The sequence below is a fragment of the Charadrius vociferus genome, unplaced genomic scaffold (assembly GCF_000708025.1).
Source record: "Charadrius vociferus isolate BGI_N301 unplaced genomic scaffold, ASM70802v2 scaffold32, whole genome shotgun sequence".
NCBI classification, from domain to species: domain Eukaryota; kingdom Metazoa; phylum Chordata; class Aves; order Charadriiformes; family Charadriidae; genus Charadrius; species Charadrius vociferus.
In genome coordinates, this window is record NW_009647856.1 from 153,394 (window position 1) to 169,549 (window position 16,156).

Here is a 16,156-nt window from a genome sequence, read left to right on the forward strand (position 1 = left end):
TCAGAGCTCTAGACAGATCCACTCTTAAGTATTGGATTTTATTTTGGTGTTATTGCACAAGTGTTTCTTTCATGGAGCTTCTGAGGTGATACTGATTTCGCAAGTTCACACTGAAACCTTTACTTGCAGATAGTTGCTGAGCCATGTTCCTCTAGAGTGTCCTTGTTCATATGTTCCTCAGTTACAGATTTTACACTTAATAGCTGTCACCAAACATCTTGTGCTGTTGTATATAGGCAGCGTGTTCGGCTCATCATTCCCCTTGAACCTTCAGCAGATGCAACACTTTTTGGTACTACTGTTTGAGAACCCTGAATGATCCCACAACCCTTAACTCTGGTTTGTACTGGACAATTGTCCTGTTTATCACTGCAACCCCAGGTTTTAGCCTTGGTCCTAAGAAGGACATTTTGTGATCTGTTTACGAATCCCCAGGCCCTTTGAACTTGTTATTTACAGCAATTAGGCCACTGCTTGTGGTCCTTAGTCTTATTCCACTGCTTTTCCAACTTGTAACCTTTTGCTGACCACAGAGATCAGAGGCCTCCCACCCAGCTTTTATCCTATATTCCTTTCCTGGATTGCCTTTTCTACCCAGACTTTAGCGTTCCTCAAGCTAGTTTTTTGTTTGTTTTTTTTTTTTCTTAACACTGACTCTTTGCAGAAATTAACCTAACATTGTTTATAAATTCATTTTTTCCTACTCAGCTTTTCTCCATTGGCTGTGCTGCCAATAACAGATGTTCTGTTATGGTTCCATTGTCTGCCCTGTTCAATCATTCCCAGTAGTTCCATTCTGTACTGAAATAATCCTCCAGAATTTGAGAGGAGGTGTAGTACTTCACTTGATGCTGTCTAGTACTCATGACAGATTTCTTTCTTTCAGCACTTTTAAGTTTCTAGAAAATCCCCATTTAGTGAATATTACTGGCCAAATGGGATTTTCATCTGTGATCCATCTTGTCAGGATTAATCTTTATTAATTAAGATAATGGTTAAGATATTCCCAGGAGCGGAGATGAATCAGATACTCTTGTATTTGCTATGAAGTTTTTAAAAGATGTTGCAGAAGAAATGGCTAAATTATCGAGTTTATCAGTAAAGAACCATTAAATATATTCATAATCTGAATGGAGGACATGAAGGAACGCAGTTAATAATAGGATGTGTTTGCTTAAGCATTCTTTGGCATTCCTATCACCCTTAATAAATTCTGAATTTTTCCATTACGTTGTTCTTTTATTTCATGTTAGTATAAAAGCACTGAGTGCTTTGTATTGCACTTCTAAGACAAAATGTGTGACATTTTGGGCTTGTGGCTAAAGCACCAGAGGAATCCACAAACACTGTAACTGTGTGCAGATCTTTAAAGGAGCAAATGTTTTCCAGAACTTCTTCCATGATAACCAACAGATATTTAAAGTTTTGGCCCTGAATCTCTATCCTGCACTTACATATTTCTTACTGATCTGAGAGCAGGAGATTGGTCTAGGGCTTGAGTTGGGAATACTGAAGTTTTAACCCAGCATCTCCTACTTGTCCACCATGTGAGCTTGGGGAGTTACTTATCCTTTCCATGTGTAAAAAGGGGTTTATAATATCTTTCTTTAAGACCCACTAGTTCTGCTAGTTCAATATTAACTGATGCAGAAATTAAAAAAAAAACACAACAGAACTATTATGTAAAAGCTAAGAATAGTCATTTAGTAAAACCAACTTTTTTTGTAAAGGAACTTTTAGCCAGTATGTTATAGAGCAAGGAATTTTATCATTAGAGATATTTTCTACTTGGCTGGGGTATTTGTATGACTCTGTTCCTATAGTTTTAGAATAATCACAGTTTTTAATGAACTTATATTCACATAGACAGTTGTGTGATAAGGACGTGCTATAATGTCTATTTTACAAATGAGCCGGGGGAAGGGCAGACTTGGAGAACAGCCCACACTCTTAGTGAGCACTCAAAAGCATACTTACCTTCAGTTTGGATGGGCACTGGTATGTTAGATGCAGACCACAGCAGCCTTCCTGTGGTCCTCTTCACCTAGAGGTGATGTCATGTAATCTCTGTCAAAGTGGCATTACAGCCTAAAATGCTTTCTAGAAAGACTTCAGCTCTGCCTACTGCAAAAATCAATCAAGGCAAATATGAGCATGTGGAGCTGGATCTTGGGAACCAACCATGTCTTGGCTACTCATTGTTTCTGGCAGCTCGGGTACGGAAGAGGCAGGGGCTGAGTTATTCACTCAAGACTGAGCAGGAACACTGGTAAATCAGCAAGTGGAACCCAACTTCTGGGTTTGAATTCTAATCAGTGTAACAACTGCCATTCCTGGTTTTGTAGAACTGTATTTAAGGTTAGTCCTCAGTTTGATCTTTCATATACAATAAAACAACAGGAAGCTGATACAAAAATGTTAGAAATGTTTTCTGGGAATATTTCAGGAAACTGATAGATACAAAGAACTGTCAATACATTCAAGAAAAATGTGTCTTGTTCACAATCCTGCAGCAAGTTCTGTGTCAACACATAAGCTGTGTTTATACATAAGGCAGCTCCTCCCCACCACATTATGTACATTTGTGTCTATCGATTTCTACTGTATAGTTTCAAATATTTGCCAAAATATTTGACAAGAATGTCCAGAACAAATTGTCAGAAAAAATTACTTGATGAAGGATGTTGCATAACTAATGCCATTCAGTAATTACTAACTGCTATAAACAGAAATCTTTGTAGGCAGATAGTCCTACAAACAATCAGTATAATTAACAAAAAATGTAAACAGCATGTTTTTCTTTGTCAAAGTATCAAATATTTGAATGTACTAAAAAAAAAAAAGGGATTCCCTTACTAGCCTATCACAGTGACAATTACACCGTGCTTCTTTACTGTTTGAACTGATTGTTCTTTGTGTCGTTCCCATTCCTCATCTTCTTTGTCCAGATCAAAAGTTTCTGGATAAATGGGAAGCTTGTCTTTTGGGCACTCCTCGTAATAACTTCGAACGTATTTTCCAACAGACCATCCTTTGTATTCCTCGGGCATTTTGCATTCTAGGCCATTGTAGTGAACATTGTAGTGATGCTTCAACCAGTAGAAAAGATAATGAATGTTGTAATCACATCTCCAAGGATTCTCTCTCAGCCATAGGATTTTCAGAAAGTAAAGATCTTCCAGTACTCCATATTCAAAATTCTGCAAGCTGTTGTTTGATAGATCCAGCTCCTCTAAGTTATTGAGGCCTGAGAAAGCAGCTAGTCAACAGGAAAAACATTTTCATAACTATACATTTATTAATTATTTTTTTTTTTTGCTAAAGTCTACAAAAAAGACTTTTCAAACACTGAACTTTAAAATATGGCTTGTGCCTTGAGAATTGACATATTGGTATAAATATATTGACGTTAGGGGAGTTGTACTGCTGGTGAAGTTGTAAAACACTTAAAGAGCATGCACGGGTAGAGTAGGGACAGTGATGGTGAATGAATGGTTTGCTTGTCGAAGTCTACTGTTATTGTCATGATACAGAAGTAGAAATATGGAAATTGATTCTGTATTAGATGATGTGCGGGGCTACTAGTTTTTATACGTATGTATGTATTTGTGTGTGTGTACAACCTTTAAATTAATATTTTAAGATATGGAAGATAATAAACATGGAGCTTCATAATAATGCTTCTGAATCACATTTCAGAGAGCAGTTCATACTTTTTTGCAAGTACACTGTTTCATTTAACAACAGAAGTCAATTTAAATAAACTGACTATGTGTAATGTTAAACCTCATAAGTACCATTTTACTGATATTAACACTTTATACTGCTGTTTAACTTCCAAAATGCTACTAGAGAAGGCTCTTTTGCTTCCTACTTTCTATCTCTCTCTCCTTGTGTCTGCTTTCATAATTTAAAAACAAATACACATAGGCAATAAGCACATTGCCAAGAAGGCCACTTGATTTCTAGTAACATATAACTTAAGAATGATCATATATAGTGATTTTTAACCCAAAAGAGTTTGTCTATTACTTTATTGTCCAATATAACTTAAAAGCAGCCTCATTACGTGACAAGTTTTCTTAGGTTTGGCAAAGATATTTAAAAAAATCATTCAACTATTTAGTGTTTTGGGAAATCATTAACCTTCAGTCTGCAGAATTAAATTTTTGCACTTGGTTGGTTTAGTATTAAGAAAGGGCAGCCGAAATCAGACTCTCTTCATTGACTTCCATGATGAACGCATTTCAGTGCAAACCTTCGCTCCATGAATTGATGGTACAAAAGGTAAAATGTGCATCAACTTCTAGATTTTTAAATCCTTTTCTCCCCACATTTATATCTGATAAAGACATTATCAAAGTTTATAATTAATAAAACACAAATAACTTTTTAATGAATATTTAAAATTATTCTTACCAGGATCAATGTAAGCTATTCCATTACTGTTTAGGTTTAATATCTTCAGTTCACTGACATCTTCAAACTCTTTGTTTCGTAGTTGTCTAATTTTATTGTTGGACAAATCGAGTTTAACTATATCGGGAGGTATGTTTCCTGGAACTTTCTTTAAATCTTAAAAAATGAAAAAGACATAACTTGTGTCAGCTTTTGATTATTCTTACTGCTTAAGTATCACAGTTGCATGCCACACAGAGTTTTGTCAGTCTAGCATTTCTTCTTGTTTTCTTTCCTTTTACCCCCGCTACTAGTGTCAACATGTTTTTTCAACTTCTGAATTTCATTGCTTTGTTCACTTGTATCTTTACATCTCATGTGAAAATTGTTCTCTTCATTAGTGCTTATAGTAAAGCCTCTTTCTGTGTTTTATATTTTTATTTTAATGGAACTGTACCATTAATTTGCATAGGGATAGGGTAGGTAGTGAAGATACTATACTAATAAAAAGTACGTGTGAAGGGCTTGATAATTTAAAGCAAAGAAACCAGAGTAATGATATAAAAAAATGTTCATTGGTATGTGAACATCTTCCATAATCAAATTATAATGTGCTGTCTTAAATCCTTTGGTTTATTTTGCCAAAAAGTAAAATGTTCTAAATTTTATCAGCAACAAAAATGCTAGTTGTTATAATATTTATAGTAATATATATAGTTATAATTATAGTTCTGTAGTTAATGTTGTGTTTTAGGTATATTGAAGACTTTATATTTGTTGCAATACTTAAGTTATTCTGCGTTCAGGCAGCATAGTGGCATTCTGTCTGTCTGCTTCTCTATCCTACCTGTATCATTGGCACTACCAAAGTAGCCAAGCACCTCCCAGTCACCTGTGTACGTATCCGTACAGTGTTCCTTGCAAAAGAGTTACAGAAAAGAACGGCTTCTAGTCCAGTAGTAAGGGCACATCCTTGAGAAGTGCAAACTGTGGTTTGAATCCTCTCAGGATAATGTTAATAAAGCTAATCCCCAGGATTATGTTTACTCAAAGGGTGTTCTAATCCTGGGTTGCTATTACAAGAAAATGAGCAGTATCTCTTACTTGACCATTTTTGAATGAAAGCAAGTAGTTTCTGGATCTGTGCCGAAATTTGTGTTGTCAGTGTACTTCTGAAGCTCTGAAGTTGTCTAATGCATCAGGTATTCTTGAGACTAAAACAGCATATCAGAGTCTTCCTGCTTTTTATCTGATTCTGAGCAAAGCTTTGATATTACAAATACATAAGTACTCCATTCTGCTCTGGTTGGAGTGCTTCCTTCTTGTGCAGATGTCAAAGTTTCACAGCCTATTTGTCACCTAATGAATGCAAATAATACTTGAATTTACAGACTTGGAGAGTTTGGCAGTACTAGAAAGCAGATTTTTTTCAACTGCTCTTGCAAATACAAATTCTTTTGCAGAAAAGCAAACAGAAGTTACTTTTGCATCCAACTTTTGCTTCTCTTTTTGGTAAAACAGAATCAAGGACATAGGACTTTCATTCTGAAGTACAGAAAGATCTGGTGTGTCACTGGTTTGATGAGCTATAAATAAGTTCTTCAAAAAGGAGCGCGTACACATGGTTATGTGTATTTTTAAGATGTTTCTTTCATGATCTTTCTGACATTAACTGAAAGCTGCTGACCTGTTGTCATATCTGTCTCCTTAGAGATACATTGTTCTGGTATGCTGCTTGTCACTCCGTCCCCTCCATTGTAAAGGAATAATGGATTGCAGCTTTCATGTCATCTTACAGGTTTGGCAACTGATGCACCTTTTTTCCTATTCTGGAAACTTGTCCATGGGGATTTAGAGAAATTTTTGTGTTTGCCCATGATTTTGGGTGCATTATACTCCCATTTCTGATGAAAATGCCAATGAAATTGTCCATCTGCTACACAGTAATCATATGCAAAGGCACTAAGCACAACGCTTTCATCAAAGATTACCATATGTTCAGAAATCCCAAATGTCCATGGAATATCTGCATCCAGCTGTCACGCATATGCACAATAGATCTGATACTTCCTAAAAAATAATGAACACACTCAATGTGTCCATGCTAGACATTCAGGAAGTCCTGGAGTGATGTACTTAGTTTTTGACCTGAAGAAGGGAGTCTCTGTACCCTGTAATGTAGAGGTTGAAGTAACTTTATTCCTTCATTATTAGTCCTAAAGACAGGAAACCATTTTTTTAAAATACCATAAAAGCCTGTGAAACTCCCATGAAGAGCAGACCGCGTTGAGTGCTTCTGGGAAATTAGAGAAAAAAGTAACATTTTTCTTGCCAAAAGTTTTGGAGTATACACATGTATTCAGCTTATCTCTTTGATACCATGAAATGGGGAGAGCTGGAAAGTCAGTCTTTTCTTATAGTAAAATTATAATATATGCCTGGTTTTTGTTCAGTAGCACAGTTTACTGGAGACATAAGGTAATAATGGTATAATTAAGATCCTATGAAGGTTAATTAAGGCTGTAATCCAATAATTAAGATACTATCTACAAGGTAGAAAGGTAAGGTAGGTGAATATTAAGAAATTAATAAATTTTAGCCAGTGAAAAAGCATAAATCATTAATAAAGATGTAGTAGCTGCATGGTAAAACAAAAAGAAAAGTGAGCCATAAGAAGAAGAAGAAAAAAATTTAACAAAGGCAGAAAAAAGTAAAAACATGGACCATTTTTTATGACATACATAGCAGATAAACCATGTAATCAAATACTAAAATCATTAATTCTTTATATTTAGGTATCGTCTCCTTATAGTGACTTCTGAGCTTGTCTCTGGCATTAAGGTCCAAGAAAAAGGGTACAGAGAGTTGTTACATAAATTTAAATCACTGTTAAAGCAAACAGATGTTTAGCAAACGTACTGCAAGATACAAGTAGGCAAAATGCAGTGCAGTGATCTGGTGTTGCATGCTATGCTTCACGAAAGTTGGGGAAAAGTCTTCCCAATTTTGGCTATTTCTAGTAACACTTTTTATTTCAGATTTGTAATGTTAAAGTATGACTCTCTTCTGAATTGTTTTGTTGTTTGCTTTGTTTCATCATGGGATAAAATGTGGGAAATATTAAGCACAAATAAATGTGCACTTTTGTGTTGATATATGCCCCAGCTGGTTTACCCTTAAGGCTCAGCTGTGGCTTTTAGGAGCCTGAGAAGGATTTAGGAATGGAATGGATCCAAGTGTCTGAAAAACGTTTCTTGAAGGCCTTTCAAGTTTGAAATGTCTGCTGGGTGCTGGCAGGAGGAACACGGAGGATGTATTTATGAACAAAAGCATGCAATTTCTTCCCTTAGCAGAAGAATCTTGCACAGAAAATGTGAGGATGCAATGGCTCTCCCTTGCCATCAGGTCCCTTTGGGCATTGGAAGCACAGCTGGCTGCTCCAGTCCTGCTTCACAGCTCGCTGCTGGCAAAGTTCTTGCTAACTTTATCTGTGTACACTGGAAAGAAGAAAAGACACTCTGTGCTTTTCTCTATCATTACGACAATTTCAGCACAGCTGTAATTTAACTGATAAGTATGTTTATTGTCGTATAAAATCAGACTAGTGAGGTGCTGGTCCTTCAGCAACTTAAGTATGTACCTAATTTCATTCCTGTTGATTTTTGTTGGATATCTTATATATATATATATTATCTGCAAATAATACGCGAATAATAAGTGGGGGAGCAAGAACATGAAAATCATTAATTCAGTTATAAGGACAGATACAAACCTTTTCTTTTGCAGTTCAGAGTTGGTACAGGAAACACATACATGTGGCACAAAGAAGAATCAAATTCTGGTTTGACAGCTTCAGGCTTATCCCGTTTTATGTTTTGGGGGTCCTGCCTGTCCTCTTCGCTACATAGCTGTTCAACTTTTATCTGCTTTAGCTTTTGATTTTTCAGTTCTATTGGGTGCACACACTTGGCATAATTTCCCAAATTCCTGTTTGTTGGAACCTGAAGCATTGTAACAAGAGTTTCTATTTCACAGTTGCAATGCCAGGGATTATCATAAAGACGCAGGTAGTTTAGACTGGGCGTATAAATAAAAATCTCCTCGGATAAACTCTTAATTTGGTTATGCTGCAGTAAGAGCGTGGTAAGTTTATTCAAACCAAAAAAAGCCTCGCTCTCAATTTTTGATATGTCATTCTGTTGTAAATCCAGACTTTTCAGTAATTTATACTTGGAAAACATATTATTCTTCAATTTACGAATCCTGTTTCTTGCTAGCAGCATGTGTTTTAAATCCTCTGGCCAATCAGGTGCCACAAAAATCAATTTTCTTTCCTGACAATCTAGGTATTTCTCATGAAGATAAGTGTATATGTCACATGGTAGGCCTTGGGCATTGCGCTTAACAGTGCTAGATGCTTTCCTTAAGATGTTTTCCCTTTCATTGTTTCTCAAACTCCTATTCCTTGTCTTCCTACAGTCAGATGCTTTACAAAGCAGAAGCAGTAGTATAATAGTAACTACTTGCATCCTGACATTCAGCTGGCCCCAGTTATTTTCTGTGACAGCTGGAACAGTTGAAATTTTTGGACAGTCTTAATCAGTGTTGCACAGATCTGAGGAGGAACAGCTGGGGTATGTGGGATCCCTGTGTTGGAAGAAAAGCAAAACATTAGGACAGATGAAATAGGCATTTTTGTGGAGGCTTCTGCATAATATGCAGCATTCAGTCAGATACTCAATCATCACACTACTTGGAGCTTCACAAATACTTTGGAGATTTAATGTCTTACATCGGTTTTTTGTTGGTTTTATGTCCTCTGGTCTACTGTTGTTCATTTTGATTAAACATGGGAAACTATATGGACCAATTTCTAACTGACCTTTGTTAGAAGGTTCTTATGTATTCAGGAAAACGGCATCAGGCTGAATCTTCTTTGTATTTAAGTTCAGCTTGGAAGATGAGCTTAAAAGAAGAGCTTGAAGCTGTTATTTTCCAGCTTCTCCGGGTGTTGACCCACTGGAACACATACAGAGCCAGACCAGGAAAAGTCATCCAAGTGTCTATCAAACCCCCAGTTTTAGACTGCAATCAAGTGTGGACTTGTTTTCAAGTTGAGCCCCAATTTATCATAACTAGCCCTGCTACTACCAAGTGTCTCTCATGGCCCATGTCAGCTTGACAAAGTTGGCTGGACTGCTCTGAGAAGGACCCCAAAAAAATCTTTTGCAGGAGTCTATGAGGCTATATGTCATCTGAGTGTGGGCAGAGCAAAAGGAACCTGCAGGTCCTGGCCGTGGCCTGCTTCAAACCGCTTCCAGGTCTGGCCACCTGAGGACAGAGAGTACAGAGGGGTAAGCCAGGAGCTTTTACCTTTCCAAGAAAGCCAAATAGAATCATTACAGAATCATAGAATGGTTTGAGTTGGAAATGACCTTGAAGATCATCCAGTTCCAACACCCTGCCATGGGCAGGAGCACCTTCCACTAGACCAGGTTGCTCAAAGTCCCCTCCAACCTGACCTTGAACACTATTAGGAATTATTATTAGGGGAAGACAAGGACTGCTCCCTGCAACCATGTCAAAAATTGCCTCAGTATTTTTAGTAATTTTTTGGCTTATGTTCCCTCCTGAGTTTCCTGTAGTACTCCTGTACATTGCCCTTTTCCTTCATTTTTAGTGAAGTTTGGCCACAAGATTGTGTTTCCCTAGAAAAGATCAACTAATATCAGGTAAAAAGCAAAGAAATATTTTGTTTTTAAAAAAATGGTAGATGAGTTTAAATCACATCTCAACTGTAGGGCATTCTCAGTATTTGTGCAGTTCTTACTCACTAGGCAGATGCAGCGGTAGTGTGTGTTTGTGCATGCTACTGCAGCCCTGTAATCCATGTGGGCAGTTGTTAATATTACCTTTGAAAACCCATAGATTGGTTTCTCCATTTTGTCTGTGTAGTTGCCAGTTGTCTATCTGCATTCAGATTCTGTTAGTTCACAGTGTGAGTGTTTGCATTGATGACTTTATCCCATACATGAAGAAATGAAATTTTATTTGTTGCTTTTTGGCAGCTATATGCTAGTCCGTATAAATTGATCACGTGTTTTAATAACTTGAATTATAACTGGGACCTTCTATGTTGTTTTGAACTGTTCACTGTTCTGGTAATGTGATAGCTCATTCTATCCAGGAGAGCTCAGAAACAGAAAAAATAAGAACTTGGGGAGGAATGGTAATAAATAATTATGGCAATATTCTTTCCTCTTCCTTTCCACCTCCTGGGTCTGACCTGGCATTTATTACATTGCATGTATTATAAAGTATTACAGTGTATTACATTCTGTCTGCTAACTAAATTATACTCAGCTATAATACCAAAATGAGCAGCTGCTTTCTGTAGCACGTATAGGTTCACACGTAAAATTGTAACTGTCTCATTTAGGGCTAGGGCAAAAAACATGTAAAAGGTATGTAATTTCTGTGGCTTAGCAGCCTTAAGGATGATTTTAATTGGTTAGGTTCTAATATTTTCCATATTAGGTATCTGAATCAGGCCTATTTTTTTTTCATTTCAGTTTAGACAGATCAGTTATTTTTGAAGATTAGATTAACGCAAAAAGTATTACTATGTTTAGTAGGAATTTTTGCATCTTTACCTTGAAGGCTAGACTGAAAATTTGGCAGAAGAGTGGCTGAAAGGATGTGTAAGGTTTTTTCTAGTGTCAGACTTGTGTCTTTCATTATTTTGTCAGAATTGCAACTATCTCTGCAAAATAGGAGTTTCAAAAAACAATAGACACACAGAAGAGACTGTCTCAGGCAGCTGAATTCTCTGAAATTCCATACCTGCAGAAGATAAGCAGGGCTTTTCTTACGATTGGTCTGATTGCTGCACCTCTACTTTCAGAGGGAAAAAATTGTTCATGTATATGATTAGATAGTGGTGTCATAATACATGGGTGGGAGGGACAGGCAAACTTATGTAGAAAACTTAATTCTGGCATTTCCTTATACCGAATTGCTTAATTAGGTAGTTTTCTGGTACTTTGGTAACACAAGACAGAAGACAGCTTGGTTCCTAAGCCAGCCATTAGGTGATGGAGTATAAGAAGAGACATTTCCTCAGGACAGCTTACTTCAACTTGTATTCTACTTTTGGGATTTTCTGTTTTCTTCTAAGTAATCTGCTGTGGCCATGGTTTCAGGGAGGATATTGGTCTAGATGGACTGAATCTGTAATAGGAATTCTGACATTTGTGTTGCACACTGATAATTTGAACTGTTCACCTTTAATATGACTTTTATTTGGGTTTTTTTTAATGTGAAGGTAAGGATTTGCAAAACTTAAATCTCTCTGAATGCCAGGGTTTAAGTCTAGGTACTACAGACTTTTTTCCACAAACTCTAATTTATACCAAGAAGGAAGATTTTTTTAAAGTGCTGTGGTTATTGGGGTACACAAAAAGTAGAGACTTGTGTTCTTAGGTACTTTGAAAATGAAGTCTAGTAGGATTCAGAGATACTCAGTGAAGTTCTCATTTGTTTTGTACAGTGCCAGGGCAAAATGATATATTCAATCTGAATTAATTTTAATAAACAGGCTTCAAAACTTCACTAGTCTGGGGGGGGTGTGTGTTTGTTATTTTAAGTTTGGAGTTGTCAACAACAATACATTTTAATCCTATATTGTTTCCAAGTTCCTTTATTCCTTCATTCAGTAGTACACTTGGGCTCTAAAAATGTCTCACTAGATTTCTAGATATTTGTGAGAGCCTTTATTTGAAAGGTGTCTAAGTATACAATCACCATTATATATTTGTCCATTCTTTTCCCTTGAACATTTTGAGTCTTACTTTGTTTCCATTAATTCCCTTTAATGTTTTTTCATTGCTCTTCTCCGATGGAGAAACAATGTTTGACTATGCTTTAATTAAGAATTTCTTAGAAATGACATTGATGTGTGCAATTTTTTTCTAATAATAAAATCGATTTTAAAAGAAAAACTATTTTTTTTTTAGAAATTATGGTTCTTAATAGATTTGCATAACGTATACATCCCTTTATAGGCTAGTTATAGTGTTAAGTATATAAACAAATAATTAGGTATAGTTTAGTTGTTTTTGGAGGGAAACGTACGTCCATGGGTCTAGCCCAGAAACACACCAGTATTTATACTCAAGGTTTAAAAATTACCATGGATAAACTACAGCTTATGAACTTCATACAAAAAATGGCATGGTGGTGAACTTAGAGAGGCAAGAGTTGCAGAAGAATCATGAGGTTCTAATTTATAATCCTCTGTTTTGTTTCTTCTATACATATATCTTCATCTCTGTCCCATGTTTATGTTAGCTTTATTGCCAAATACCTTGTTCTCACTATTTTCACAGATTATATAATTCTCTTTGCTCTAACAACTACAAGGAAGGGATAAAGATATGTTATATTATGAAGTTCTTTGAGTAACACTGTAGAATCATCTTGCTACATAACATAACTCTTGCTATATGATATTCTAATTACAGTGTAATATTTATAGGTTTTGTATGCTTCTCCAGGATCGTGTTGATTGTAGGTCCCTGCATGAAGGCAAGGAGTTAAAGAGGTCCAGGGCTTGCCAAATTGTGAAGTCTCAAACACTGTTTCATAACTGTCCATTCTGTTTGGTTGTTAGCATGCATGCTAATATACATTGGGTATGTACCAGCAAGCGCCTTCCTAGGTGATGCCAGAGATAGCAGGGACTTGCTCATTACACTCTTGCCAATACAGCCTAGTATGTGGTTGGCCACCTTTCAGAAGCACACACTGTTGATCTGTGTTGAAATTGTTATTGATCAGGACTCTCAGGTCAGCATGTGAAATAGCTGCTTTCTGTCCAGTATCTAGACTGTACTGTTGCATGGGGTTATTCCATCCCAGATGCAGAACTTTGCATTTGCCTTTGTTGAACTTCATACAGTTTCTGTCAGACCATTTTTCCAGACTAAATCTCTCTGAATAGCGGTTCTAGGCTCCAGTGTATTGACACACACCCCCCTAGTTTGGAATCATTTGTGAATTTGCTGAGAACGTACTCTGTTCCTGACATTTTAACGGTACTGGCCCCCATATTGACCCTTGAGGGATGCCACTAGCCACAGGCCACCAATGGGACTTAGTTCCACTTGTGACAGCCCTTTGGCCTGGCAGTCCAGACAAATTTTCCCTCACCTCAAAGTCCACTTGTCCTGCCTTTATTTTACCAATTTGGCTATCAAGGATACTGTACCCTGTTACTGAAGTCAAGATACACAACAGCTGCTTTTCTCCCCTTGTCCATAGAGCCAGTAATTTCATCGTAGAAAACTTTTTCTCCCCTTATCCATAGAGCCAGTAATTTCATCATAGACAACTATCATCTTAGTGAGGAATACTTTGCCGCTGGTAAATCCACACTTGCTGTTTGCTACTACTTTTTCATTCTTCATGTGCTTGGACAGGGCTTCAAGGAGGATTTGCTACATAACCTTCCTAGGGACTCAGGTGAGGCTGACTGGCCTGTAATTTCCTGGATCCTCCTTCCTTTCCCTGAAGATAGATGTGACGTTTCTTGTCTTCCAGTCATCAGGAAACTCTTCTGATTGCCATGACCTTTCAAAAATGAGTTAGGCCTCTCAGTGACAGAAGCCATCTTAGTACTCTTGGATGCATCCTGTCTCATCGCATTTCCTCAGGTGATCCCTGACATTATCCTCTTCTACCATGGGTATTGCTTCACTCCCACAGACTCTTCTAGTAGGCTCCTGGGAGGCACCTGGGAGGCCTTAAGACAAGCTTTAGTAATAAAAATGGAGGCAAAAAAGTCATTGACTACCTCAGCCTTGAAGATCAACCAGCTGTCCTGGGCCCCTTTGACCCCCAGGGCTCTACCATGAGATCCTGTTAAGCAGATCCCTAAATAAGCCGAAATCTGCTCTCAAGTTCAGCCTTTTTATTCTACAATTTGTCCAATTTTCTTCCCTTAGGATTTTAAACTCCGTGTTTTCTTGATTGCAGTAACCAAAACCACTCTTGTTCTTCACATCCTTGACCAGTTTTTCCTTGTTTGTGAAACAAATCCAGAACAATGAGTTCCCTAGACCACTTGTCAGTCACCTGGATCAAGCAATTGTCTCCAAAACACTCTAGAAGTCTCCTGAATTGGTTGCACTCAGCCATGTTGTTCTTCCAGCAGATATCAGAGTGGTTAAATTCTCTTGTGGGTAACTAGGATGGGCGATTGTAAGGCTTCCTTCGGCTGCTCAAAGAAGGTTTCATCTACCTTCTTTTTTTTGATCAAGCAGTCTGTAGCAGATACTTAGCACAATGTAATCCTCATAGGTCTAGCCTCTAATCCTTACAAATAAGCTCTCGACTGAGTTGCCACCCATTCCAGTGCAAAGCTCCAGGCATTTAGACATAACTTTGCATGGAGTGCGACCTGTCCTCACCTTCCTAGGCTGTCATTCTTAAATATTCTGTAACCATTCAGTGCAGCCCTCCAGTTGTGTGTACTTTGCACCTCTGTAATCCCAGCGAAATCATAGCTGTGCACTTGTGTGTGGACTTTGATCCCTACTGGTTGATTCCCATCCTCCCACCACTCCCTATGCCTCAGGTTCTCTTCAGGTTATGGTTATCTTCCATCAACATACCTATTTTTACTGATATTACCTTTCTCAAATCCTTTGTTGCATGAATGTATTTCAAAAGCATAAACTGTCCTCTTTAAAGTTGATTGGTATTGAATTTCCAACTATCTTGGTCCTTTTGCCTGATAACTGAAATAGTAAAAAGGTGACCACAACATGGCAAAAGACGCTCAACTATTACATTTCCATATATACGTGCTGGCTTTTTGCCTTTCTATTATATTGACAGTTATTGTGATACATTCTTCATACTAGGAGATTTGTTCCCATTATGTTCTAATGGAATGATGTATATGAGAATATAGGTAATACCACTTTTGCAGGTCAATAGAACATAGAAGACTTATAATTAATTCTAATGTTCCACCTAGAGGGGAGAACTAAACAGGAAGTGTTTTGTAAATGATAGTACTGGTTACAGAGGTGTACTTAAGGGTTTATGGAGAAAATTCAGCAGTGGTTTTAGGTACCAGGATTGGCTAACAAGAATCTTGGTTTAGCAAAATATGTAAATACGTGCTAACTCTCAATCATGTGAAAAGCCCCCTGTGCTCTGTAGGACTGTGTAGTGTATAGCGTTTCCTTGAATTAAAATGTTAAATTACCATACTTCGTGTGAGTAACAGTAGCATCATGTGTCTCTTGGTATTCTACTTTGGGGCTCCAAAAGAAAATGGCTGTGATGATTTAAAGATTCTTATTCATATTTTTCCCCTTGTTACTCTGCATAAAAATATAAGGTAAATTAATATAAATATAATTTTAATGTACTTCTGGATTTTTTTTTATTATTCAAGATGAATTGATGAAACTCATCAGAAGTTTGCAGAGCTCTTCTCTATTTAAATCTGTCGTATATAGATATTACTAATGGAACGCTACAGCTATTGTCAAGGTACAATAAAACAGAAATATGAAAGAATATGCTAGCCAAAAATTCTTGGGCATGTCCAGTTACTCATGATGATGTAAGAAATTTGCAGGTTAGGTATGTTCTTAAGAATTTATTTTTGCAAGAGAGGATTGTGGATAGGTGTACGGTGTGAGCCAAGGCCTTGTGTGACAACTGCAAAACAACAACTGCCATT

General features: G+C 37.1%; 2 protein-coding genes across 3 annotated transcripts in view; one reads left to right on the top strand and one right to left on the bottom strand.

Annotated features, from left to right (window-relative positions):
- Positions 1-16,156, top strand: part of FBXL13 (F-box and leucine-rich repeat protein 13) — an 87,609-nt gene that overhangs the window by 27,863 nt on the left and 43,590 nt on the right. Inside the window, 4 exon segments of the mRNA XM_009882996.1 lie at positions 10,354-10,396; positions 11,723-11,773; positions 14,164-14,187; positions 15,888-15,963. Coding sequence (XP_009881298.1) covers positions 10,354-10,396; positions 11,723-11,773; positions 14,164-14,187; positions 15,888-15,963 — 194 coding nt within the window.
- LRRC17 (leucine rich repeat containing 17) overlaps positions 2,338-16,156 on the bottom strand; it is a 16,978-nt gene continuing 3,159 nt past the window's right edge. Inside the window, exons 2-5 of one of the 2 annotated variants that reach the window (XM_009882913.1) lie at positions 15,072-15,197; positions 8,171-9,045; positions 4,420-4,575; positions 2,338-3,259 (exon numbers count right to left, since the gene is read on the bottom strand). In XM_009882913.1, the coding sequence (XP_009881215.1) occupies positions 2,856-3,259; positions 4,420-4,575; positions 8,171-8,927 (1,317 nt within the window). In that variant the 5' untranslated portion in view covers positions 8,928-9,045; positions 15,072-15,197 and the 3' untranslated portion in view covers positions 2,338-2,855. The remainder of the gene's footprint in view (positions 3,260-4,419; positions 4,576-8,170; positions 9,046-15,071; positions 15,198-16,156) is intronic. The other variant, XM_009882912.1, reaches the window with a different exon arrangement.